Source organism: Triticum dicoccoides, chromosome 6A, assembly GCF_002162155.2.
Source record: "Triticum dicoccoides isolate Atlit2015 ecotype Zavitan chromosome 6A, WEW_v2.0, whole genome shotgun sequence".
NCBI lineage: Eukaryota > Viridiplantae > Streptophyta > Magnoliopsida > Poales > Poaceae > Triticum > Triticum dicoccoides.
This window is the reverse complement of record NC_041390.1, coordinates 596,166,048-596,193,743: the sequence shown is the minus strand read 5'-3', so window position 1 is coordinate 596,193,743 and position 27,696 is coordinate 596,166,048. Positions and strand designations below refer to the sequence as shown.

Below are 27,696 nucleotides of genomic sequence, written 5' to 3'. Positions count from 1 at the left end.
TTTCTTATGAGACATCACCGATTGACTATATATGCTATACTTGGTCTTCAATGTGTGCTGGCATAAACGTCCCATGCAAGTGAGCTACATCGAAAGTCAGCATGATTTTGATTAGAATACCCCATTATCCAAGAAGTAATGAAAAAAATCAATCCTAATACATTGATCAGGGCATATATATTATTACAGAGAAACCATGGTTATCTATATTGATTTTCCGAAGAAAACACCATGCTTCAATGGCAACATAAAGATAAATTCAGTGAGCTAGAAATCTATTAAGAGGCAAATCAATTCCATGCCAACAGAAGTAAAGAGTCAAATTGTACCTGCAATGTGTGGTCGTACTGAAACTGGAGGTAGCAAAAATTATTTACAGGTTCGAGATAAATAATATAGATCTTATTTGTGATATGCATATGGCAATATAAGATTACTACTCATTACTAAAATAATATGAAAATCACAAAAAGGAAATACTATTGCATATTATTTGAAAGAAACCAACAAACTATAGATTATGTGGTTGCAATTGCAGGAAATTTTAGTTTTTCCTGTACATAAAAATTTTAGTACTTTTTTCTATTGATATAGGCAGCAGAGATACTGTTCCTTCACTAAAAAATGCAGGAAAATTTCATATGGATGTCTTATATTGCAGAATCATCGATATGGATTCTTTTTGGAATACAAGAAAGAATTCATGAGTAACCAGAGTGCCGCATACAATTTGCAGTTAGAGAGCTTACATTTAGCATGGGTAACAAGTAACAACTTGCTAGAATGATGCTGATTTGAACAGATCAGTCCATGGGTCATTGACTGGAGTGATCAAGGAGATGCTGAGAACCATGGAGGAGCACAAAGTCACGATGTATATCAAACAGAGCGGCACATATCCTAGCGAAAGAGGGATGTGGTAATTAGCTTTGTAAAGCATGGTTGCATATACCACCAGAATGTGTATCAGACTTTGTAGTAGCTGAACGCCATTGATAAAGAACCACAAAGCCCTTCTGAAAAACAACTTAATTCCCGTCTAAGAAACATTTGCAGCAATAATCTGTGTCAACAAAAATAGTACAAGACATAACCAATATATCAAGATCGAACTCGAGATCCAGACCAAGAACCCAAGAAAATTTGAGAGAGAGAGATAAGAGGAGGAGCTTACGGGTGGTTGCGCTCCCAATCCAGACCAAGAGGAAGAAGTCGAGGCTGTGGACCAGCAGTAGAAGGCCTCGATGGCAAAAGGGTTCTCTTGTGTGGAGCTCGGTGTTGAGCAGCGACAGGAAAGAGACGTCCGTCGTACTGCTCGGAGACGGAATCCTCGCACACCTCCGCCGATGAGGGGTCAATGGCATAGGCTGATATGCACATGCCTGGCAGCAGGGGAAGAAGAGGTGGATGTCAAGTGTACCGACATGGAGGACCTGCGGAAGGAGACACAGAGAGGAAGATGGGCTTCCCACCGCCGCCTCCTTTATGGCCTCTACACGAAGAGCCCCGTTGTCCCAGCAGCAGCAGTGCCGCCCCACCACCACTCTTCCTGTATGGCACTAAGGGCAGGTCCACCGCTGCGCTCCTTCCTTTCTCTCTGCTATCTCTATCGCTTCGACGACGGGCGGAAGGGACGGGATGGAAGGCATCCCCTTCCCTAGATCCAGACGGCAAGGGACATCGGGTCACGAACTCACGATGCAGCTCATGGGATGGATGGCGAGCACAGGCGGCGATGATTTTCCTTCGAGAGAGATGGGATCGGGAGCGAGGGGGCTTGGGGAGAGATGGGGGCGTGCGACGTGTGTGTGCGCGTGTGGCGGCAGTTTTTTCGGCGATGGGTGGTGGGAGCGTGCGCTGGTTTTTCTTTTCATGCGATGAAGGGGAAGGACGAAGGGAGGTGTGGGGATTGAACGAGGTTGAACCATCACGACGTTCGATCCCCCTTTAATAGTAGAGATTTGTTGGAGATGCTCTAAGACTCCCAGCAGATCCAACATGGGAGTGAAGTGCGTATCCGATCGACAAGGACATCGCTATAATTTCTCCCTTCTTGGCACTGTTAGGCACATGAACCAATAATTCCACACGCATGCACCAATCGTGCACGCCGTGGAATGGCATCCCACGGGATCACGCGCGCACCCTACGCATGTTGTAGACTCTATCTATAGGTTGGTTATTCGTCGTAATAATCTGGCTATCATTTTTGCCAATAATAAGGCGTGTCCTCGCCCTCGATCGTAGCTCTCGCGATCAAAAATCTCTCTAGCTTGGCTTGGCATGCATGCGCTGGTGCTTTACGCTGCTAGTACTCCATCTCCATGCATGGTGCCCGTGAACTGATCGAGATTTTTTGCTGCTTGGAGCATGCGTTAATTTGGGCGAACTTTGGACCCTTCCTATGCCGACGCCGACAGCTACGTCACTGCAAGCACGCGCGCAGCGATTCAGTGAAACCAGAAAGTGTTGCATTGCGGTTACCTTGGAGTCGTCGTAAAAAACGGCGGCAACTTGGCCTCCTCGCATGCCTATAAAATGGGGATCCATGCAGCAGCATGAGCCACCACACTCAACGCAGCACAACATCCTCACACAGTCACGCATATAACAAAGTGGTCGAGCGTGTCGAAGCAAATGGCAACCAATAGCCTTCTCCTCGCCGCTCTCCTCCTCTTCGTCGTCAGCCTCGTGCCGCGCGGTGCGGAGGCGGACAAGCAGCCTCCGCTGGCCCTCGTCGCCGGCGTGGTGCCATGCAGCGCGGGGAGCTCCATCAACGTGGCTGCGGTTCCGCCGTTCCCGAGTAAGGACTAAGGAAGGACCTCTCATGCATGCATGTTTCTTGCCTGAATATATGCCACCTAATGACTGCAACTGTTGTCCGGCCGTCTTAACTATCTCATTTGGCTTGATTTTCGGCTCCGGGCAGACGCCGTCGTCCACATGGTGTGCGGCGGCAGGGTGGTGGCCGGCACCAAGGCGGACGAGAGAGGAGCATTCACCATGAACATGGGAACGGTCACCTCGTCGCTGCTCGCCCCTCTGCTCGGCAACCAGTGCAAGGTGGTGGTGGTCACCCCGCTAGCCGCGTGCAACGCGTCCCTGGCCAGCATCACCGGGACGCTGGCCGCACCGGTGCAGCTCCTGGGTGCTGACAGCGGCGGCGGCCTCGGAGGACTTGGCGGCCTGATAGGCCTCATCGGCCAGATCGTGGGTGGCCTCCTCGGCGGCATCCTTAACATCATCCCCTTGCCCTTCTCCCTCGTCTAGATGATTGGTACATTACATCACCGGCCGGCGCCCTTGTCCATCTCCGTCCATGGCACGGCTGAATTATAAATACGTAAGGAGAAATCAATACGTATGTATATAGGACCAACCTACCGATGGACCAACTATATATATATCCCCGCTTTATTACGTGTGTATGTAAATCTACTCCTGTGGTGTACGTGCTCCGTATGTGTATGTGTTACCGCTTCTAAGAGGCACATAAGTAAACCAATAGTATTGCGTAATACTCTGAGAGTGCGTCGTGTAATATAAGCGATGTTCGTTTGTGCAAAATAAAGCTACGTGTGTGATTGTAAATGTGATTGGTTAATTAACTGCTTATATATCAGCTTACTTCTCCGTGGCTCCCGTACAAACTACAAAGATGTGATTGGTTAATTAACTGCTTATATACCAGCTTACTTCTCCGTGGCTCCCGTACAAACTACAAAGTTGCCTCTATGGCCTTGTACAATGCAAGATGTTTAGAGAGGTGTTTAGTACTTCCTCTGTCCAAAAATACTTGTCATCAAAATGGATGAAAAAAGATGTATCTAGGACTAAAATAAACCGAGTTTTTTCTTTAGCAACAATGCTTATCTCTATAGGAGAAGTGCCTAATTAAGCGTCTACACTGTATAAATAAGCACTAATGCTTAAGAAAAATTTAATTTATTTCTATAAATACCTTCCCTAAGCACCTTGCATTGTACAAGGCCAACTGGCACCATGCAACTGAATCTTCCTTGGTCCCCCAAGTCTCAAAACCGGATAGTTTGGTCCTAAATAAGATTTTGAGCACGTTGACCAGGTTTGACCGCCACAAAATCGCCCGATGAACAGTACGTCCAAAAAAAATCTAAAAATATTCAAAAACCTTCAAAAAATCGGAATTTTTTTGGGGGTCCAATATGCTTATATGCGCAAGGTGCGACCAAATTTTCATGGTCTTTTGACACTCGAGGACCTCGTGGCAATAAAAAATAAAAAAATCTGCCGATATATAGTAAATTCAAAAAAAATCTGAAATTTTCTAGGGTCCAATATTCTTACGTGTGCAAGGTGCGACCAGAATTTTGTCATGAAATGACATCGGACAGGCTCTAGGAAAACAACATGTTTTGGCTATTTTTTTTAGCGGAAATTTGTTTTTTTGCCACGAGCACCTCGAGTGTCGAAAGACCACGGAATTTTGGTTGGACCTTACGCATGTAAGCATATCAGACCCCAAAAAATTTCAGATTTTTGAATTTTTTATTTTTTTCAAATTTACTGTCCATCGGACGTAGATGTTTTTGTGCCACGAGCTCCTAAGTGTTAAAAGACCACGAAAATTTGCTTGGACCTTGCGCATGTAAGCATATTCGATTCTTCAAAATTACTGTTCATTAGGCGGTTTTGTGGTGGTCAAACCCTGTCAACGTGCTTAAAATCTGGTTTAGGATTAAACTTATCCGGCTTTGAGACTTGAGGGACCAAATGTATATCAATATTTTTTGAGGGACCAAGTCTATACTTTTTGGAAACATGACGGACCAAAAACATACTTTTCTCTTTACTTATTTTCAACAAAAAAGACCCACATCTACTACGAAACTTTATAAGTACAAGGCACCATAAATAAAAAAATTACATCGAAGGCCATGCATCATCAAACAACCGCTAACGCCGCCAGAACGAGTCGTCGACGCGCCGTTTTGTCACTGCTCACTACCAAAGCCGGTTTGACCTTGTTAATAACATTTAGCAAATCTTATTGCATGTACCCCGTCGCACTTTTGAACCCTCCAACTCTTGATGTCGCGCTCAGACGGCTAGAAAGCAGGAATTTACGCCAAAGCTCTGTCGACTCTGTCCTGGCGGACAAATTTGAGGAGGATAGGAGCCCCACCCTCCGCCCGAGCAAGGTACATTTGCCTACTCTGTTGTGAGTTGGCTACATTATTACATTAGCAGGAAAATGGCGTGAGCTTAGGGGTAGCATGTAGTTACTGGGTTGGTGCTCCAGCAGGTGCAGCTCCGGGGAGAGCTGGACAGCCATGAAACTGAGGATGCTGCGTCGTTGTGCCTTGGCTTTCGTGTTGTCGTGATTGGTTACCCAGAGGCAAAACCTACCGCCTCCATAGTAGCCGACCTCGGCCAATTGCCCGCGTGTTCTATATCCAGCGCGCCACAACTGCTCAGAAGGGTATGCTTCCGGCCAGGTCGCGACGACCGCCGGCGGCCTGACGTCCATGTCAACGGCGCAAAAGGGATTCTCATCATAATGACCATCTAACGAACGAATGCCGAATAGCAGCCGCCGACCGGTGCCGAGGAAGTTCGGGACTAGCACGCCCCTCCTGTTGATGGGCAGCTGCCAGGCGCCCTCCGCGCGCCACCGGCGGTGTGCCGTGTGATAGGAGAAGGTGCCCTGGTAGCGCAAGGAGACCCAGACGTGTGCGCCCGACACAAAGTAGGCCTTGACTTCCGCCCGGCGGCAGGGAAGACCCGGTGGGTCCGTGTCCGGGACGGCGCTCCAGGCCCAGCGACTGCCGCCGCCAGGGCTAGGCTGCTGCTGGAGAGTCTCGAACCGGGGTCCCAAGTCGTATCCTGGGAAGGCGGAGATGGCGAAGAACATGCGGCAGCCCATGGGGACTAGGAACACCAAATGCTTGGCGGAGGTCATGTCGGGGCCGCGGGAGAGCGCGGTGCCGTCGTAGAGCACGGTCCGTCCGTTGGCGCCGACGCCGGCAATGAGGTCGCCGCACGGAGAGTCCGAGAACACCATATACTCTTTGGGGTTGACTTTCTTAAAGCAGACGGCGGGGTCGGGCAGGCTGAGCAGCGGCAGTGGCGGTGGCGGGCAGTCGACGTCGGCCTGTGGTTGGGGTTTCTCCTGGGAGGAGAAGAGACGCCTGAGGTCGAGGTTGAAGAGGAGGTAGCCTCCTTCACTGTCGTCCGGCGCCGCCACAAACAATCGGGTGCGGTAGCGCTGCGAGTCGGCCATCGCCATGTATCGAACTATCGATCTCTCGACTCTTCCACGATTGATTTCGAACGATCTGCAAACGATGTATAGTACGTAGTCTCTTTTATGGAGCCCGCCTTCGGATTGGACACAAACTGTTGCCGGCCGCTAGATTAGAACGAGCCGTCGGCGCCTCTTTTTTTTTAAAGTAGTTTGCGTTTCCCGTACTAACGGGTAACGGGTAACGGCACGCAGAACCGACTCTACCTGATGAAGTAGCATCCATGACCCCGGCGCGTATACGTCCGTCCTGGTTGCCTGCCACGTCTCAGTGTGCGCAACGGGGCAAACACGAGCGCACCTCGCGCGGAGCATCTCCAGACCAAACTCGCGACTCTCTTCATCAAGTTTTTTTTAAAAGCCGCCGCACAAATCTCGGCAATAAAAAAGTCCTTCCTTTCCGACCGGCCATGATTCCTTCTTCTTCTTCTTCGAATTACTTTACGAATACCAAAGCCGATCCATGGTTTGGTCATCTCCAATTTCGCTCCTAGCTCTGCCCGCCGAATCTCCCAAGCTCTCCTTTCGTCAGTCCATGCGCATGAGACACGGAATCATCGGTCTGGTTGCCGTCTTCCCCGCCGCCGCCGCCGCCGCCGGCCCGCCATCCATCCTACCTACTAGTACTAGCGTCCTCGATCCAGCCTCCCTCCCGCCGTTCCATCGTGCCGTCGCCATGAGAGATGAGGTCCGTCAAGCTAGCTGAGGCTTTTCCTTTTTGCAGATCGATCGATCGAAAAACACTCTTGCTCCACACCGATCGACCCTTCCCCAATTCCGGCCACGGCGGTGCATGCTAGCTAATTTGGTTGCCACCGGTGCGGTGCCATGAATCCTTTCCGAGTTCTATGCATGCCCCGCTGCTGCTCCTCGATCCACACTACCGTTCGATTCGATTAATGGCCGCCGCCGTCCTTCTTCCCGTGCAGTGAAACCAATCGACCCCCTCCTTCTTCCTCTCCGCCCAACATTCATCTCATGGCCGCCGCCGATTCCAACTTTATTTCACCGGATCGATCGCCCGCCGTACGTCGTCCATGATAAGGTCTCGACCCGCCCGGCCGGAGCTGGACAGCAGGCGAACGACCTCCATCTCCATCTCCATGAGCACGCTCGTGTCGTGTCGTTGGGGAGCAGAGCACCCGCGTCGATCGACGGCCGACGTGGGCGCCGAGCATGGCGCTCCACGCAACGGCCCAACGGTGCGCGCACGGCCAGCTCCAGCACGGGGCCATCAAAGACGACCTGTTGTCTCCTTCCTCTCTGGCCGGCGACTCGATTCAATTCCTATTCCTTACGCAGACCCGTGTGCACCTCATTTGATTTGATTGCAATACATGCCGTAGCGGCTGCTTCTCGTTCGTGGCGGCCGGCGGCAAGCTATCCCACCCCTATCTAGGAAGACGAAAATTGTGACGGCGCCGGGCCGGTCTCCACCTCAACCGTACGGACGCGAAGGGTGTGCTGCACGAGCCCTCCTTGCGGCCATCGGCGGCGAGGTGGCAGTGGGCACAAATGTCATCTTCTTGGCGGCAGGCCAGGAGCACGGTGTCAACGACGCACAGGTGCAGGATACTGAAGATCACCACCAAGCGGCAACAGAGCCCGATACTGTTCACCATCCGGCAAGCGAGGAAGGAACGGCAGAGAACCAGGCCTCGAGCGGGCCTGCAGCGCGGCCCACTCGAGTCAAGATGAAACCCAGGTGGAACGGTGGCCCTGAATGGATTCGGTAGTTAAATAGCACTGTATAACGTTCGAATTGGTTGGCTTTGGACTAGACGGCGGCTGCGGCCGATTGTAATGACTCTGTAGCTGTGAGGGAGGTTGGGAGGAAATACACGCTACCGAAATTCTCCATTCCACCATGAACCCTAGCTGCTAGTTGTAGATCGATCCCCATCCTTACACTTGGTATCAGATTCGGCGATCCTGGCGCTTCCTCAACACCATCACGAGACGCGGTGGCGAGATCGGCGGCGGGCGGCGACGATGGAGAAGTTGTCGGAGGACGGGCGTGGCGTCTACGAGCTCCTTCGGGCGGATCTCGCGGTCGACCTCGACAAGCGCTTCCGCGACCAAGGTGCGGATCTCCTCGAGGCCATGGAGAAGCTGATCTCGATGAATACCTCGACTCTCGACGGCTTTCTCTCTTCGCGTGTGGACGGGGTCCGTGACGAGCTGTTGATGGAGATGGGGAAGATCCGCGGCGACCAATTGAAGGGGAGTTCTCCTCCGCGGGAAGATCCGTCTCCATCGCTTGGTGCTGGGAATGGTCGCGGCGGTGGCCCGACTGATTCGCTCGGTTTCGACAACGATCACCGGGGGAAGGTGCATAATACTTATGTTCCTCCTCCGGTCAGAGGTGCGCGAGAGTCGAATTTTCAGTTCCGTCCTTCACTGGGCCGTGAGTCGAGTTCCTTTGATACTGCTGATTCGTTTGCTTTTGGTGCTCGTCTGGAACTACCACGATTCGATGGAGCCAATCCGCGTTTGTGGCAAACTTGATGTGAAGATCAATTCTGGCTGTGGGGTACACCGAACCATCGCTGGATTTCTCTGGCCACATCTCAGTTTGAGGGTGCTGCTGCTCATTGGTTGGAATCGATGCAACGTCGTCAGCCGCAGGCGACTTGGTCTGAATTTTGTCAGAGTTTGCAGAACCGGTTTGGGAGGAATCAGCATCAGACACTCTTGCGTCAGTTGTTCAGGATCTCTCAGACTTCGTCTGTAGCTGATTATGTGGAGCGTTTTGCTGACTTGTGTGATCAGTTGTCTGCGTATGAGGAGGCGCCCAATTCGCTGCATTACACTACACGCTTCCTCGATGGACTCAAACCTGGTGTTCGGATTGCAGTTGCTTTGCAGAAACCACGGGACCTGGACGCAGCGTATGATTTAGTGTTGTTGCATGAGGAGTTGGGGGAAGGAATTACTCCTCTTAATCATGTATCGTCTCCTAGACCGGGGCCTATGCCGTTGCCATTGCCACCTTCTAAAAGTCGCAGTTCTGACGACAAACGTAGCATGGAAGTTCAGAAAACGGTTCAGACTGAAGATCGATGGTTTGCACTGAGAAATTTTCGCAAGTCTAAAGGTCTCTGTTTCGTTTGCGGGGAGAAATGGTCTAAGGATCATGTCTGCAAGTCATCAATTCAGTTGCACATTGTGCAGGAGCTTATAGATCATATTCAGTCAGAGGGAACAGAGTCATCTACTGGCAGTGATCATGATTAGTATCGAATGTCTGTTTGTAGTATGCACTTGTCTGCTGCTGCGGTTGGAAAACAATCTAATGCACCAACACTGCAACTTCTGGTTGAGATACAGGGTATGGCGTTAATTTTCCTGGTGGATTCCGGCAGTACCCATTCTTTCATTGATAGTAACTTACAACATCGCCTGCTTAATGTTCAGTCACAACCTCCTGTGTCAGTAGCTGTGGCTGGTGGAGGCATATTGCAGTGTGATTCTGTTCTCAAAGCTTGTTCTTGGAGCTGTGGTCAAGCAGAATTTGCTACTACTTTTAGGTTGTTGCCATTGGCTAGTTATGATGGGATTATTGGGTTGGATTGGCTTGCTCAGCACAGTCCTATGCAAGTGGATTGGGTGCAGAAGTGGATGTCATTTTCCTACCAGGGTATAGTAGTCACCTTGCAGGGATTATTGCCTGAGGATGTTGCTGTTACAGTGTTTTCTATTTCCTTAATCAGACCTGTAGAAGAGAAAGTAAAACATCCAGAATTGCAAGTGTTGTTGGATAAACATGCTGTAGTATTTGAAACTCCTACCACATTGCCACCCAGAAGACTCAAAGATCATACTATTCCATTAATTCCTGGAGCAAGACCAGTGTCAGTGAGACCTTATAGGATTGCTCCTCATTTAAAGGATGAATTGGAAAAGCAGATCAAAGAACTGTTGGCCTCAGGGATGATCAGGCATAGCAACAGTGAGTTTTCTTCTCCTGTCTTGTTGGTTAAGAAAAAAGAGGAGGGCACTTGGCGAATGGTGATTGATTATAGACACCTTAATGCTATTACATTAAAAAGCAAGTATCCAGTTCCTGTTATAGATGAACTCTTGGATGAGTTGGCAGGTGCTTGTTGGTTTTCCAAGCTGGATCTGAAAGCTGGTTATTACCAAATCAGACTAGCACCAGGAGAAGAATATAAAACAGCATTTCAGACTCATAATGGACATTATGAATTTAATGTGATGGGCATGGGGTTATCAGGAGCACCAGGGACATTTCAAGGGACAATGAATTATGATCTTTCCCCTGTTTTGAGGAAGTGTGCCTTAGTGTTCTTTGATGATATTTTGGTCTTCAGTAAGACTTTAAGGGAGCATTGGGAACATTTGGATGAAGTATTATCTATTCTGCATAGAGAACAGTGGAAGGTGAAAATGTCTAAATGTGATTTTGCTCAACCTAAGATAGCCTATCTGGGACATGTTATCTCAGCAGAGGGGGTTTCTACTGATCCTGATAAGATAGTGGCTGTTCAGCAATGGCCTACTCCCCAAAATGTGAAGGAGGTGAGAGGATTTCTTGGGCTGAGTGGATACTACAGGAAGTTTATTAAACATTATGGAATAATTGCAAGGCCACTGACTAATCTACTTAAGAAGAATGTTCCTTTTGTGTGGACCAGTATTACAGATGAAGCTTTTGTGACATTAAAACAAGCACTAGTATCTGCTCCTGTCCTAGCCTTACCAGATTTCACTAAACCCTTTATGATTGAGACTGATGCCTATGAATATGGTATTGGTGCAGTACTCATGCAACAAGGGCACCCACTAGCATTTGTCAGCAAAACATTGGGGCCCAAGAATAGAGCTGTCTCATTCTATGAAAAATAATATTTAGCTATTTTGTTAGCAGTGGACAAGTGGAGGCCTTATTTACAAGTGCAACATTTTACTATCAAGACAGATCAGAGAAGTCTGGCTGACCTGCAAGATCAGAGATTGCATACAGTGTGGCAACAGAAGTGTCTTACTAAACTGTTGGGTTTGAACTACCAAATTCAGTACAAGCAAGGTACAGATAATGCTGGAAATATGCCCTAGAGGCAATAATAAAAGGTTTATTATTATATTTCCTTGTTCATGATAATTGTCTTTTATTCATGCTATAATTGTGTTATCCGGAAATCGTAATGCATGTGTGAATAATAGACACCAACATGTCCCTAGTAAGCCTCTAGTTGACTAGCTCGTTGATCAACAGATAGTCATGGTTTCCTGACTATGGACATTGGATGTCGTTGATAACGAGATCACATCATTAGGAGAATGATGTGATGGACAAGACCCAATCCTAAACATAGCACAAGATCGTATAGTTCGTTTGCTAGAGTTTTCCAATGTCAAGTATATTTTCCTTAGACCATGAGATCGTGTAACTCCCGGATACTGTAGGAGTGCTTTGGGTATACCAAACGTCACAACGTAACTGGGTGACTATGAAGGTATACTACGGGTATCTCCGAAAGTGTCTGTTGGGTTGACACGGATCAAGACTGGGATTTGTCACTCTGTATGACGGAGAGGTATCACTGGGCCCACTCGGTAATGCATCATCATTATGAGCTCAAAGTGACCAAGTGTCTGGTCACGGGATCATGCATTACGGTACGAGTAAAGTGACTTGCCGGTAACGAGGTTGAACGAGGTATTGGGATACCGACGATCGAATCTCGGGCAAGTAACATACCGATTGACAAAGGGAATTGTATATGGGGTTGCTTGAATCCTCGACATCGTGGTTCATCCGAGGAGATCATCAAGGAGCATGTGGGAGCCAACATGGGTATCTAGATCCCGCTGTTGGTTATTGACCGGAGAGCAATCTCGGTCATGTCTACATGTCTCCCGAACCCGTAGGGTCTACACACTTAAGGTTCGGTGACGCTAGGTCTATGCGTAGTTCTCTATGCACGAGTAGAACACAATTTGCTGTGGGCGTTGATGTTATCAACTTTCTTGCCGCTACTAGTCTTATCTTGCTTCAACGGTATTGTGGGATGAAGCGGCCCGGACCAACCTTACATGTACGCTTACGTGAGACCGGTTCCACCGACTGACATGCACTAGTTGCATAAGGTGGCTGGCGGGTGTCTGTCTCTCCCACTTTAGTTGGAGCAGATTCGATGAAAAGGGTCCTTATGAAGGGTAAATAGAAGTTGACAAATCACGTTGTGGCTTTCACGTAGGTAAGAAAACGTTCTTGCTAGAACCCTATTGCAGCCACGCAAAACATGCAACAACAATTAGAGGACGTCTAACTTGTTTTTGCAGCAAGTGTTTTGTGATGTGATATGGCCAAAGTTGTGATGAATGATATATATGTGATGTATGAGATGTTCATGCTATTGTAATAGGAATCACGACTTGCATGTCGATGAGTATGACAACCGGCAGGAGCCATAGGAGTTGTCTTTATTTTTGCATGACCTGCGTGTCATTGAGAAACGCCATGTAAATTACTTTACTTTATTGCTAAATGCGTTAGCCATAGTAGTAGAAGTAATAGTTGGCGAGCAACTTCATGGAGACACGATGATGGAGATCATGATGATGGAGATCATGGTGTCATGCCGGTGACAAGATGATCATGGAGCCCCAAGATGGAGATCAAAGGAGCTATGTGATACTGGCCATATCATGTCACTTTTATTATTTGATTGCATGTGATGTTTATCATGTTTTTGCATCTTGTTTACTTAGAACGATGGTAGTAAATAAGATGATCCCTCATAATAATTTCAAGAAAGTGTTCCCCCTAACTGTGCACCGTTGCGACAGTTCGTTGTTTCGAAGCACCACGTGATGATCGGGTGTGATAGATTCTAACGTTCACATACAACGGGTGTACGACAGATTTACACATGCAAACACTTAGGTTGACTTGACGAGCCTAGCATGTACAGACATGGCCTCGGAACACAGAAGACCGAAAGGTCGAGCATGAGTCGTATAGAAGATACGATCAACATGAAGATGTTCACCGATGTTGACTAGTCCGTCTCACGTGATGATCGGACATGACCTAGTTAACTCGGATCATGTTATACTTAGATGACAGGAGGGATGTCTATCTAAGTGGGAGTTCATTGAATAATTTGATTAGATGAACTTAATTATCATGAACTTAGTCTAAAATATTTACAATATGTCTTGTAGATCAAATGGCCAACGTAGTCCTCAACTTCAACACGTTCCTAGAGAAAACCAAGCTAAAAGACGATGGCAGCAACTACACGGACTGGGTCCGGAACCTGAGGATCATCCTCATAGCTGCCAAGAAAGATTATGTCCTACAAGCACCGCTGGGTGACGCACCTGTTCTCCCTGCAGAACAAGACGTTATGAACGCTTGGCAGGCACGTACCGTTGACTACTCCCTCGTTCAATGCGGCATGCTTTACAGCTTAGAGCCGGGACTCCAAACACGTTTTGAGAGACACGGAGCATATGAGATGTTCGAAGAGCTGAAAATGGTTTTCCAAGCTCATGCCCGGGTCGAGAGATATCAAGTCTCCGACAAGTTCTTCAGCTGTAAGATGGAGGAAAACAGTTCTGTCAGTGAGCACATACTCACTATGTCTGGGTTGCATAACCGCTTGACTCAGCTGGGAGTTAATCTTCCGGATGACGCGGTCATTGACAGAATCCTTCAGTCGCTTCCACCGAGCTACAAGAGCTTTGTGATGAACTTCAACATGTAGGGGATGGAAAAGACCATTCCCGAAGTATTTGCTATGCTGAAATCAGCAGAGGTAGAAGTCAAAAAGGAACATCAAGTGTTGATGGTGAATAAAACCACTAAGTTTAAAAAGGGCAAGGGTAAGAAGAACTTCAAGAAGGACGGCAAGGGAGTTGCCGCGCCCGGCAAGCAAGCTGCCGGGAAGAAGCCAAAGAATGGACCCAAGCCCGAGACTGAGTGCTTTTATTGCAAGGAAAGTGGTCACTGGAAGCGGAACTGCCCCAAATACTTAGCGGACAAGAAGGCCGGCAAAACGAAAGGTATATGTGATATACATGTATTAGATGTGTACCTTACCAGTACTCGTAGTAGCTCCTGGGTATTTGATACCGGTGCAGTTGCTCACATTTGTAACTCAAAGCAGGAGCTGCGGAATAAGCGGAGACTGGCGAAGAACAAGGTGACGATGCGCGTCGGGAATGGTTCCAAGGTCGATGTGATCGCCGTCAGCACGCTACCTCTATATTTACCTACGGGATTAGTTTTAAACCTCAATAATTGTTATTTAGTGCCAGCTTTGAGCATGAACATTGTATCGGGATCTCGTTTAATACGAGATGGCTACTCATTTAAATCCGAGAATAATGGTTGTTCTATTTATACGAGAGATATGTTTTATGGTCATGCTCCGATGGTGAATGGTTTATTCTTAATGAATCTCGAGCGTAATGCTACACATATTCATAGTGTGAGTACCAAAAGATTTAAGGTTGATAATGATAGTCCCACATACTTGTGGCACTGCCGCCTTGGTCACATAGGTGTCAAACGCATGAAGAAGCTCCATGCAGATGGACTTTTAGAGTCTCTTGATTACAAATCATTTGACACGTGCGAACCATGCCTCATGGGTAAAATGACCAAGACTCCGTTCTCAGGAACAATGGAGCGAGCAACCAACTTATTGGAAATCGTACATACTGATGTGTGTGGTCCAATGAGTGTTGAGGCTCGCGGTGGCTATCGTTATGTTCTCACCCTCACTGATGACTTGAGTAGATATGGGTATATCTATTTGATGAAACACAAGTCTGAGACCTTCGAAAAGTTCAAGGAATTTCAGAGTGAGGTTGAGAATCAACGTGACAGGAAAATCAAATTCTTGCGATCAGATCATGGAGGAGAATACTTGAGTCACGAATTTGGCACACACTTAAGAAAATGTGGAATAGTTTCACAACTCACGCCGCCTGGAACACCTCAGCGTAATGGTGTGTCCGAACGTCGTAATCGCACTCTATTAGATATGGTGCGATCTATGATGTCTCTTACCGATTTACCACTATCTTTTTGGTGCTATGCTTTAGAGACTGCCACATTCACTTTAAATAGGGCTCCGTCGAAATCCGTTGAGAAGACACCGTATGAATTATGGTTTGGGAAGAAACCTAAGCTGTCGTTTCTAAAAGTTTGGGGATGCGATGCTTATGTCAAGAAACTTCAACCTGAAAAGCTCGAACCCAAGTCGGAAAAATGCGTCTTCATAGGATACCCTAAAGAAACTATTGGGTATACCTTCTACCTCAGATCCGAAGGCAAGATCTTTGTTGCCAAGATCTTTGTTGCCTCAGATCCAAAGGCAAGATCTTTGTTGCCAAGATCTTTGTTACCCTAAAGAAACTATTGGGTATACTTTCTCGAAAGAAGTAAGTGGGAGGAAAGTAGAACTTGATGAAGTATTACCTCTTGAACCGGAAAAAGGCGCAACTCAAGAAAATGTTTCTGAGGTTCCTGCACCGACTAGAGAGGAAGTTAATGATGATGATCAAGATACTTCTGATCAAGCTCCTACTGAAATTCGTAGGTCCACAAGGACACGTTCCGCACCAGAGTGGTACGGCAACCCTGTCTTGGAAATCATGTTGTTAGACAACGGTGAACCTTCTATTGGGTTTCGTAGTAATTTCAAAATTTTCCTACGCACACGGAAGATCATGTGATGCACAACAACGAGGGGGAGAGTGTTGTCTACGTACCCACGCAGACCGACTGCAGAAGCGTTGACGCAACGTAGAGGAAGTAGTCGTACGTCTTCACGATCCAACCGATCAAGCACCGAAACTACGGCACCTCCGAGTTCGAGCACACGTTCAGCTCGATGACGATCCCCGGACTCAATCCAGCAAAGTGTCGGGGAAGTGTTCCGTCAGCACGATGGCGTGGTGACGATCTTGATGTACTACAGCAGCAGGGCTTCGCCTAAACTCCGCTACAGTATTATCGAGGAATATGGTGGCTGGGGGCACCGCACACGGCTAAGGAATAGATCACGTGGATCAACTTGTGTGTTTCTGGGGTGCCTCTGCCTCAGTATATAAAGGATTAGAGGGGGGAGGTTGGCCGGCCACAGGAGGCGCGCCAGGAGAGTCCTACTCCCTCTGGGAGTAGGATTCCCCCCCAATCCTAGTTGGAATAGGATTCCTTGAGGGGGGAAAGAGAGAGAGGGGGCCGGCTACCTCTCCTAGTCCTAATATGACTAGGAGAAGGGGAGGAGGAGCACAGCCACCTTGGGCTGCCCCTTTCTCCTTTCCACTAAAGCCCACTAAGGCCCATATAGCTCCCGGGGGGTTCCGGTAACCTCCCGGTACTCCGGTAAAATCCCGATTTCACCCGGAACACTTCCGATATCCAAACATAGGCTTCTAATATATCAATCTTTACGTCTCGACCATTTCGAGACTCCTCGTCATGTCTGTGATCACATCCGGGACACCGAACAACCTTCGGTACATCAAAATGCATAAACTCATAATATAACTGTCATCGTAACCTTAAGCGTGCGGACCCTACGGGTTCGAGAACAATGTAGACATGACCGAGACACGTCTCCGGTCAATAACCAATAGCGGGACCTGGATGCCCATATTGGCTCCTACATATTCTACGAAGATCTTTATCGGTCAGACCGCATAACAACATACGTTGTTCCCTTTGTCATCGGTATGTTACTTGCCCGAGATTCGATCGTCGGTATCCAATACCTAGTTCAATCTCGTTACCGGCAAGTCTCTTTACTCGTTCCGTAATACATCATCTCACAACTAACATATTAGTTGTAATGCTTGCAAGGCTTATGTGATGTGCATTACCGAGAGGGCCCAGAGATACCTCTCCGACAATCGGAGTGACAAATCTAATCTCAAAATACGCCAACCCAACATCTACCTTTGGAGACACCTGTAATGCTCCTTTATAATCACCCAGTTACGTTGTGACATTTGGTAGCACCCAAAGTGTTCCTACGGCAAACGGGAGTTGCATAATCTCATAGTCATAGGAACATGTATAAGTCATGAAGAAAGCAATAGCAACATACTAAACGATCGGGTGCTAAGCTAATGGAATGGGTCATGTCAATCAGATCATTCAACTAATGATGTGATCCTGTTAATCAAATAACAACTCTTTGTTCATGGTTAGGAAACATAACCATCTTTGATTAACGAGCTAGTCAAGTAGAGGCATACTAGTGACACTCTGTTTGTCTATGTATTCACACATGTATTATGTTTCCGGTTAATACAATTCTAGCATGAATAATAAACATTTATCATGATATAAGGAAATAAATTATAACTATATTATTGCCTCTAGGGCATATTTCCTTCAGTCTCCCACTTGCACTAGAGTCAATAATCTAGTTCACATCGCCATGTGATTTAACAGCAATAGTTCACATCACCATGTGATTAACACCCATAGTCCACATCGATATGTGACCAACACCCAAAGGGTTTACTAGAGTCAATAATCTAGTTCACATTGTATTATGTGATTAACACCCAAAGAGTACTAAGGTGTGATCATGTTTTGCTTGTGAGATAATATTTAGTCAACGGGTCTGTCACATACAGATCCGTAAGTATTTTGCGAATTCTATGTCTACAATGCTCTGCATGGAGCTACTCTAGCTAATTGCTCCCACTTTCAATATGTATCTAGATCGAGACTTAGAGTCATCCAGATCTGTGTCAAAACTTGCATTGACGTAACCTTTTACGACGAACCTTTTTGTCACGTCCATAATCGAGAAAGATATCCTTATTTTACTAAGGATAATTCTGACCGCTGTCCAATGATCTACTCCTAGATCACTATCGTACTCCCTTGCTAAATCAGTGCAGGGTATACAATATATCTGGTATACAGCATGACATACTTTGTAGAACCTATGGCCAAGGCATAGGGAATGACTTTCATTCTCTTTCTATCTTCTGCCGTGGTCGGGCTTTGAGTCTTACTCAACTTCACACCTTGTAATACAGGCAAGAACTCTTTCTTTGACTGCTCTTATTTTGAACTACTTCAAAAATCTTGTCAAGGTATGTACTCATTGAAAAAACTTATCAAGCGTCTTGATCTATCTTTATAGATCTTGAAGCTCAATATGTAAGCAGCTTCACTGAAGTCTTTCTTTGAAAAAACTCCTTTCAAATACTCCTTTATGCTTTACAGAATAATTCTACATTATTTCCGATCAACAATATGTCATTCACATATACTTATCAGAAATGTTGTAGTGCTCCCACTCACTTTCTTGTAAATACAAGCTTCACCGCAAGTCTGTATAAAACTATATGCTTTGATCAACTCATCAAAGCGTATATTCCAACTTCGAGATGCTTGTACCAGTCCATAGATGGATTGCTAGAGCTTGCATATTTTGTTAACACCTTTAGGATCGACAAACCTTCTAGTTGCATCGTATACAACTCTTCTTTAATAAATCCATTAAGGAATGCAGTTTTGTTTATCCATTTGCCAGATTTCATAAAATGTGGCAATTGCTAACATGATTCAAACAGACTTAAGCATAGATACGAGTGAGAAACTCTCATCGTAGTCAACACCTTGAACTTGTTGAAAACCTTTTGCGACAATTCTAGCTTTGTAGATAGTAACACTACTATCAGCATCTGTCTTCCTCTTGAAGATCCATTTATTTTCTATGGCTTGCCGATCATCGGGCAAATCCATCAAAGTCCATACTTTGTTCTCATACATGGATCATATCTCAGATTTCATGGCTCAAACCATTTTGCGGAATCTGGGCTCATCATCGCTTCCTCATAGTTCGCAAGTTCGTCATGGTCTAGTAACATGACTTCCAGAACAGGATTACTGTACCACTCTGGTCCGGATCTCACTCTGGTTTACCTACAAGATTCGGTAGTAACTTGATCTGAAGTTTCATGATCATCATCATTACCTTCCTCACTAATTGGTGTACCTCATCAAGTTCTACTTTCCTCCCACTCACTTCTTTCGAGAGAAAACTCCTTCTCCAGAAAGTTTCCGAATTTAGCAACAAAATTCTTGCCTTCGGATCTGTGATAGAAGGTGTACCCAACAATCTCCTTTGGGTATCCTATGAAGACATATTTCTCCGATTTGGGTTTGAGCTTATCAGGTTGAAACTTTTTCACATAAGCATTGCAACCTCAAACTTTAAGAAACAACAACTTAGGTTTCTTGCTAAACCATAGTTCATACGGTGTCGTCTCAACGGATTTAGATGGTGCCCTATTTAACGTGAATGCAGCTGTCTCTAATGCATAACCCCAAAACGATAGTGGTAGATCGGTAAGATACATCATAGATTGCACTATATCTAATAAAGTACGGTTATGACGTTCGGACACACCATTACATTGTGGTGTTCCAGGTGGCATGAGTAGTGAAACTATTTCACATTGTTTTTAACTGAAGGCCAAACTCGTAACTCAAATACTCTTCTCTATGATCAGATCGTAGAAACCTTATTTTCTTGTTAGGATGATTTTTCACTTCACTCTGAAATTCTTTGGACTTTTCAAATGTTTCAGACTTATGTTTCATCAAGTAGATATACTCATATCTGCTCAAATCATCTGTGAAGATCAGAAAATAATGATACTTGTCGCGAGCCTCAATATTCATCGAACCATATACATCAGTATGTATGATTTCCAACAAATCCGTTGCTCGCTCCATTGTTCCGAAGAACAGAGTCTTAGTCATCTTGCCCATGAGGCATGGTTCGCAAGCATCAACTGATTCATAATCAAGTGATTCCAAAAACCCATCAGCATGGAGTTTCTTCATGCGCTTTACACCAATATGACCTAAATGGCAGTGCTACAAATAAGTTGCACTATCATTATTAACTTTGCATCTTTTGGTTTCAATATTATGATTATGTGTATCACTACGATCGAGATCCAACGAACTATTTTCATTGGGTGTGTAACCATATAAGGTTTTATTCATATAAACAGAACAACAATTTATTCTCTTACTTAAATGAATAACCGTATTACAATAAACATGATCAAATCATATTCATGCTCAACGCAAACACCAAATAACACTTATTTAGGTTCAACATTAATCTCGAAATTATAGGGAGTGTGCGATGATGATCATATCAATCTTGGAACCACTTCCAACACACATCGTCACTTCACCCTTAACTAGTCTCTGTTTATTCTGCAACTCCCGTTTCGAGTTACTAATCATAGCAACTGAACTAGTATCAAATACTGAGGGTTTGCTATAAACACTAGTAAAGTACACATCAATAACATGTATATCAAATATACTTATGTTCACTTTGCCATCCTTCTTATCCGCCAATCACTTGGGGTAGTTCCGCTTCCAGTGACCAGTCCCTTTGCAGTAGAAGCACTTAGTCTCAGGCTTAGGACCAGACTTGGGCTTCTTCACTTGAGCAGCAACTTGCTTGCTGTTTTTCTTGAAGTTCCCCTTCTTCCCTCTGCCCTTTTCTTGAAACTAGTGATCTTGTCAACCATCAACACTTGATGTTTTTCTTTATTTCTACCTTCGTTGATTTCAGCATCACAAAGAGCTTGGGAGTTGTTTCTGTTATCCCTTGCATATTATAGTTCATCACGAAGTTCTACTAACTTGGTGATGGTGACTAGAGAATTCTGTCAATCACTATCTTATCTGGAAGATTAACTCCCACTTGATTCAAGCGATTGTAGTACCCAGACAATCTGAGCACATGCTCACTAGTTGAGCGATTCTCCTCCATCTTTTAGCTATAGAACTTGTTGGAGACTTCATATCTCTCAACTCGGGTATTTGCTTGAAATATTAACTTCAACTCCTGGAACATCTCATATGGTCCATGATGTTCAAAACGTCTTTGAAGTCCCGATTCTAAGCCGTTAAGCATGGTGCACTTAAACTGTCAAGTAGTCATCATATTGAGCTAGCCAAACGTTCATAACGTCTGCATCTGCTCCTGCAATAGGTCTGTCACCTAGCGGTGCATCAAGGATATAATTCTTCTGTGCAGCAATGAGGATAAACCTCGGATCACGGATCTAATCCGCATCATTGCTACTAACATCTTTCAACACAATTTTCTCTAGGAACATATCAAAATAAATATATGAAAGCAACAACGCGAGCTATTGATCTACAACATAGATATGCTAATACTACCAGGACTAATTTCATGATAAATTAAAGTTCAATTAATCATATTACTTAAGAACTCCCACTTAGATGGACATCCCTCTAATCTTCTAAGTGATCACGTGATCCAAATCAACTAAACCATAACCGATCATCACGTGAGATGGATTAGTCTTCAATGGTGAACATCATTATGTTGATCATATCTACTATATGATTCACGCTCGACCTTTCGGTCTCCGTGTTCCGAGGCCATATCTGCATATGCTAGGCTCGTCAAGTATAACCCGAGTATTCTGCGTGTGCAAAACTGGCTTGCACCCGTTGTAGATGGACGTAGAGCTTATCACACCCGATCATCACGTGGTGTCTGGGCACGACAAACTTTGGCTACGGTGCATACTCAGGGAGAACACTTCTTGATAATTTAGTGAGAGATCATCTTATAATGCTACCGTCAATCAAAGCAAGATAAGATGCATAAAAGATAAACATCACATGCAATCAATATAAGTGATATGATATGGCCATCATCATCTTGTGCCTGTGATCTCCATCTCCAAAGCACCGACATGATCACCATCGTCACCGGCGCGACACCTTGATCTCCATCGTAGCATCGTTGTCGTCTCGCCAATCTTATGCTTCCACGACTATCACTACCGTTTAGTAATAAAGTAAAGCATTACATCGCGATTGCATTGCATACAATAAAGCGACAACCATATGGCTCCTGCCAGTTGCCGATAACTCGGTTACAAAACATGATCATCTCATACAATAAAATTCAGCATCATGCCTTGACCATATCACATCACAACATGCCCTGCAAAAACAAGTTAGACGTCCTCTACTTTGTTGTTGCAAGTTTTACGTGGCTACTACGGGCTTAAGCAAGAACCAATCTCACCTACGCATCAAAACCACAACGATAGTTTGTCAAATAGACTCCGTTTTAACCTTCGCAAGGACCGGGCGTAGCCACACTTGGTTCAACTAAAGTTGGATAGACAGTCGCCCGCAAGCCACCTATGTGCAAAGCACGTCGGGGGAACCGGTCTCGCGTAAGCGTACGCGTAATGTTGGTCCGGGTCGTCTCGTCCAACAATGCCGCCGAACCAAAGTATGACATGCTGGTAGGCAGTATGACTTATATCGCCCACAACTCACTTGTGTTCTACTCGTGCATATAACATCTACATAAATAACCTAGGCTCGGATGCCACTGTTGGGTTTCGCAGTAATTTCAAAATTTTCCTACGCACACGCAAGATCATGTGATGCACAGCAACGAGGGGGAGAGTGTTGTCTACGTACCCACGCAGACCGACTGCGGAAGCGTTGACGCAACGTAGAGGAAGTAGTCGTACGTCTTCACTATCCAACCGATCAAGCACCGAAACTACGGCACCTCCGAGTTCGAGCACACGTTCAGCTCGATGACGATCCCCGGACTCTGATCCAGCAAAGTGTCGGGGAAGAGTTTCGTCAGCCCGACGGTGTGGTGACGATCTTGATGTACAACAGCAGCAGGGCTTCGCCTAAACTCCGCTACAGTATTATCGAGGAATATGGTGGCTGGGGGCACCGCACACGGCTAAGGAATAGATCACGTGGATCAACTTGTGTGTTTGTGGGGTGCCTCTGCCTCAGTATATAAAGGATTAGAGGGGGGAGGCTGGCCGGCCACAGGAGGCGCGCCAGGAGAGTCCTACTCCCTCTGGGAGTAGGATTCCCCCCCCCCCCCAATCCTAGTTGGAATAGGATTCCTTGAGGGGGGAAAGAGAGAGAGGGGGCCGGCCACCTCTCCTAGTCCTAATAGGACTAGGAGAAGGGGGGAGGCGCACAGCCACCTTGGGCTGCCCCTTTCTCCTTTCCCCTAAAGCCCACTAAGGCGCATATAGCTCCCGGGGGGTTCCGGTAACCTCCCGGTACTCCGGTAAAATCCCGATTTCACCCGGAACACTTCCGATATCCAAACATAGGCTTCTAATATATCAATCTTTACGTCTCGACCATTTCGAGACTCCTCGTCATGTCCGTGATCACATCCGGGACTCCGAACAACCTTCGGTACATCAAAATGCATAAACTCATAATATAACTGTCATCGTAACCTTAAGCGTGCGGACCCTACGGGTTCGAGAACAATGTAGACATGACCGAGACACGTCTCCGGTCAATAACCAATAGCGGGACCTGGATGCCCATATTGGCTCCTACATATTCTACGAAGATCTTTATCAGTCAGACCGCATAACAACATACGTTGTTCCCTTTGTCATCGGTATGTTACTTGCCCGAGATTCGATCGTCGGTATCCAATACCTAGTTCAATATCGTTACCGGCAAGTCTCTTTACTCATTCCGTAGTACATCATCTCACAACTAACATATTAGTTGTAATGCTTGCAAGGCTTATGTGATGTGCATTATCGAGAGGGCCCAGAGATACCTCTCCGACAATCGGAGTGACAAATCCTAATCTCGAAATACGCCAACCCAACATCTACCTTTGGAGACACCTGTAATGCTCCTTTATAATCACCCAGTTACGTTGTGACGTTTGGTAGCACCCAAAGTGTTCCTACGGCAAACGGGAGTTGCATAATCTCATAGTCATAGGAACATGTATAAGTCATGAAGAAAGCAATAGCAACATACTAAACGATCGGGTGCTAAGCTAATGGAATGGGTCATGTCAATCAGATCATTCAACTAATGATGTGATGCTGTTAATCAAATAACAACTCTTTGTTCATGGTTAGGAAACATAACCATCTTTGATTAATGAGCTAGTCAAGTAGAGGCATACTAGTGACACTCTGTTTGTCTATGTATTCACACATGTATTATGTTTCCGGTTAATACAATTCTAGCATGAATAATAAACATTTATTATGATATAAGGAAATAAATAATAACTATATTATTGCCTCTAGGGCATATTTCCTTCACCTTCGAACTATGAAGAAGCGATGGCGGGCCCGGATTCCGACAAATGGCTGGAAGCCATGAAATCCGAGATAGGATCCATGTATGAAAACGAAGTATGGACTTTGACTGACTTGCCCGTTGAGCGACGAGCCATACAAAATAAATGGATCTTCAAGAAGAAGACAGACGCGGATGGTAATGTGACCATCTATAAAGCTCGGCTTGTCGCTAAGGGTTATCGACAAGTTCAAGGGGTTGACTACGATGAGACTTTCTCACCGGTAGCGAAGCTGAAGTCCGTCCGAATCATGTTAGCAATTGTTGCATTCTATGATTATGAGATATGGAAAATGGACGTCAAAACGGCATTCCTTAATAGTTTCCTTAAGGAAGAATTGTATATGATGCAGCCGGAAGGTTTTATCAATCCTAAGAATGCTAACAAGGTGTGCAAGCTCCAACGCTCGATTTATGGGCTGGTGCAAGCATCTCGGAGTTGGAACATTCGCTTTGATGAGATGATCAAAGCGTTTGGGTTTACACAGACTTATGGAGAAGCCTGCGTTTACAAGAAAGTGAGTGGGAGCTCTGTAGCATTGCTCATATTATATGTAGATGACATACTTTTGATGGGAAATGATATAGAACTCTTGGACAGCATTAAGGCCTACTTGAATAAGAGTTTTTCAATGAAGGACCTTGGAGAAGCTGCTTATATATTAGGCATCAAGATCTATAGAGATAGATCAAGACGCCTCATAGGTCTTTCACAAAGCACATACCTTGATAAGATATTGAAGAAGTTCAATATGGATCAGTCTAAGAAGGGGTTCTTGCCTGTGTTACAAGGTGTGAAATTGAGCTCAGCTCAATGTCCGACCACGGCAGAAGATATAGAAGAGATGAGTGTCATCCCCTATGCCTCAGCCATAGGTTCTATTATGTATGCCATGTTGTGTACCAGACCTGATGTAAACCTTGCCGTAAGTTTGGTAGGAAGGTACCAAAGTAATCCCGGCAAAGAACACTGGACAGCGGTCAAGAATATCCTGAAGTACCTGAAAAGGACTAAGGAAATGTTTCTCGTTTATGGAGGTGACGAAGAGCTCGTCGTAAAGGGTTACGTCGACGCTAGCTTCGACACAGATCTGGATGACTCTAAGTCACAAACCGGATACATGTATATTTTGAATGGTGGGGCAGTAAGCTGGTGCAGTTGCAAGCAGAGCATCGTGGCGGGATCTACATGTGAAGCGGAGTACATGGCAGTCTCGGAAGCAGCACATGGAGAAATTTGGGTGAAGGAGTTCATCACCGACCTAGGAGTCATACCCAATGCGTCGGGGCCGATCAAGCTCTTCTGTGACAACACTGGAGCTATTGCACTTGCCAAGGAGCCCAGGTTTCACAAGAAGACAAGGCACATCAAGCGTCGCTTCAACTCCATTCGTGAAAATGTTCAAGATGGAGACATAGATATTTGTAAGGTACATACGGACCTGAATGTAGCAGATCCGTTGACTAAACCTCTCCCTAGAGCAAAACATGATCAACACCAGAATACCATGGGTGTTCGATTCATCACAATGTAACTAGATTATTGACTCTAGTGCAAGTGGGAGACTGTTGGAAATATGCCCTAGAGGCAATAATAAAAGGTTTATTATTATATTTCCTTGTTCATGATAATTGTCTTTTATTCATGCTATAATTGTGTTATCCGGAAATCATAATGCATGTGTGAATAATAGACACCAACATGTCCCTAGAAAGCCTCTAGTTGACTACCTCGTTGATCAACAGATAGTCATGGTTTCCTGACTATGGACATTGGATGTCGTTGATAACGAGATCACATCATTAGGAGAATGATGTGATGGACAAGACCCAATCCTAAACATAGCACAAGATCGTATAGTTCGTTTGCTAGAGTTTTCCAATGTCAAGTATCTTTTCCTTAGACCATGAGATCGTGTAACTCCCGGATACTGTAGGAGTGCTTTGGGTATACCAAACGTCACAACATAACTGGGTGACTATGAAGGTATACTACGGGTATCTCCGAAAGTGTCTGTTGGGTTGACACGGATCAAGACTGGGATTTGTCACTCTGTATGATGGAGAGGTATCACTGGGCCCACTCCGTAATGCATCATCATTATGAGCTCAAAGTGACCAAGTGTCTGGTCAAGGGATCATGCATTACGGTACGAGTAAAGTGACTTGCCGGTAACGAGGTTGAACGAGGTATTGGGATACCGACGATCGAATCTCGGGCAAGTAACATACCGATTGACAAAGGGAATTGTATACGGGGTTGCTTGAATCCTCGACATCGTGGTTCATCTGATGAGATCATCGAGGAGCATGTGGGAGCCAACATGGGTATCTAGATCCCGCTGTTGGTTATTGACCAGAGAGCAATCTCGGTCATGTCTACATGTCTCCCAAACCCGTAGGGTCTACACACTTAAGGTTCGGTGATGCTAGGGTTGTAGGGATATGTATATGCAGTAACCCAAATGTTGTTCGGAGTCCTGGATGAGATCCCGGACGTCACGAGGAGTTCCGGAATGGTCCGGAGGTAAAGAATTATATATAGGAAGTGCTATTTCGGCTATCGGGACAAGTTTCGGGGTCACCGGTATTGTACCGGGACCACCGGAAGGGTCCCGGGGGTCCACCGGGTGGGGCCACCTATCCCGGAGGGCCCCATGGGCTGAAGTGGGAAAGGCCCCAGCCCAAAGTGGGCTGGGGCGCCACTTCCCCTAGGGCCCATGCGCCTAGGGTGGGGGAAACCCTAAAGGGGGCGCCCCCTTGCTTGGGGGGCAAGCCCCCCACCCCTTGGCCGCCGCCCCCCTAGGAGATTGCATCTCCTAGGGCCAGCGCCCCCCCTAGGCCCCCTATATATAGTGGGGGGATGGAGGGCCTCTCAGCTATTCCTTTGGTGCCTCCCTCTCCCTCTCCAACACCTCCTCCTCCTCCTCCATAGAGCTTGGCGAAGCCCTGCCGGAGTACTGCAGCTCCATCACCACCATGTCGTCGTGCTGCTGCTGGAGCCATCTTCCTCAACCTCTCCTTACCCCTTGCTGGATCAAGAAGGAGGAGACGTTACGCTGACCGTACGTGTGTTGAACGCGGAGGTGTCGTCCGTTCGGCGCTAGGATCTTCGGTGATTTGGATCACGTCGAGTACGACTCCCTCATCCCCGTTCTTTGAACGCTTCCGCTCGCGATCTACAAGGTACGTAGATGCATCAAACCACTCGTTACTA

General features: G+C 46.2%; 1 protein-coding gene across 1 annotated transcript; it reads left to right on the top strand.

Moving 5' to 3' along the window:
* Window positions 1-2,587: 2,587 nt before the first annotated feature.
* On the top strand, window positions 2,588-3,434 carry LOC119314426 (phylloplanin-like). The gene is made up of 2 exons (XM_037589138.1): window positions 2,588-2,803; window positions 2,930-3,434. The coding sequence occupies exons 1-2, from the start codon at window positions 2,638-2,640 to the stop codon at window positions 3,268-3,270; spliced, it is 507 nt and encodes a 168-aa protein (XP_037445035.1). The 5' UTR covers window positions 2,588-2,637; the 3' UTR covers window positions 3,271-3,434.
* Window positions 3,435-27,696: the final 24,262 nt, after the last annotated feature.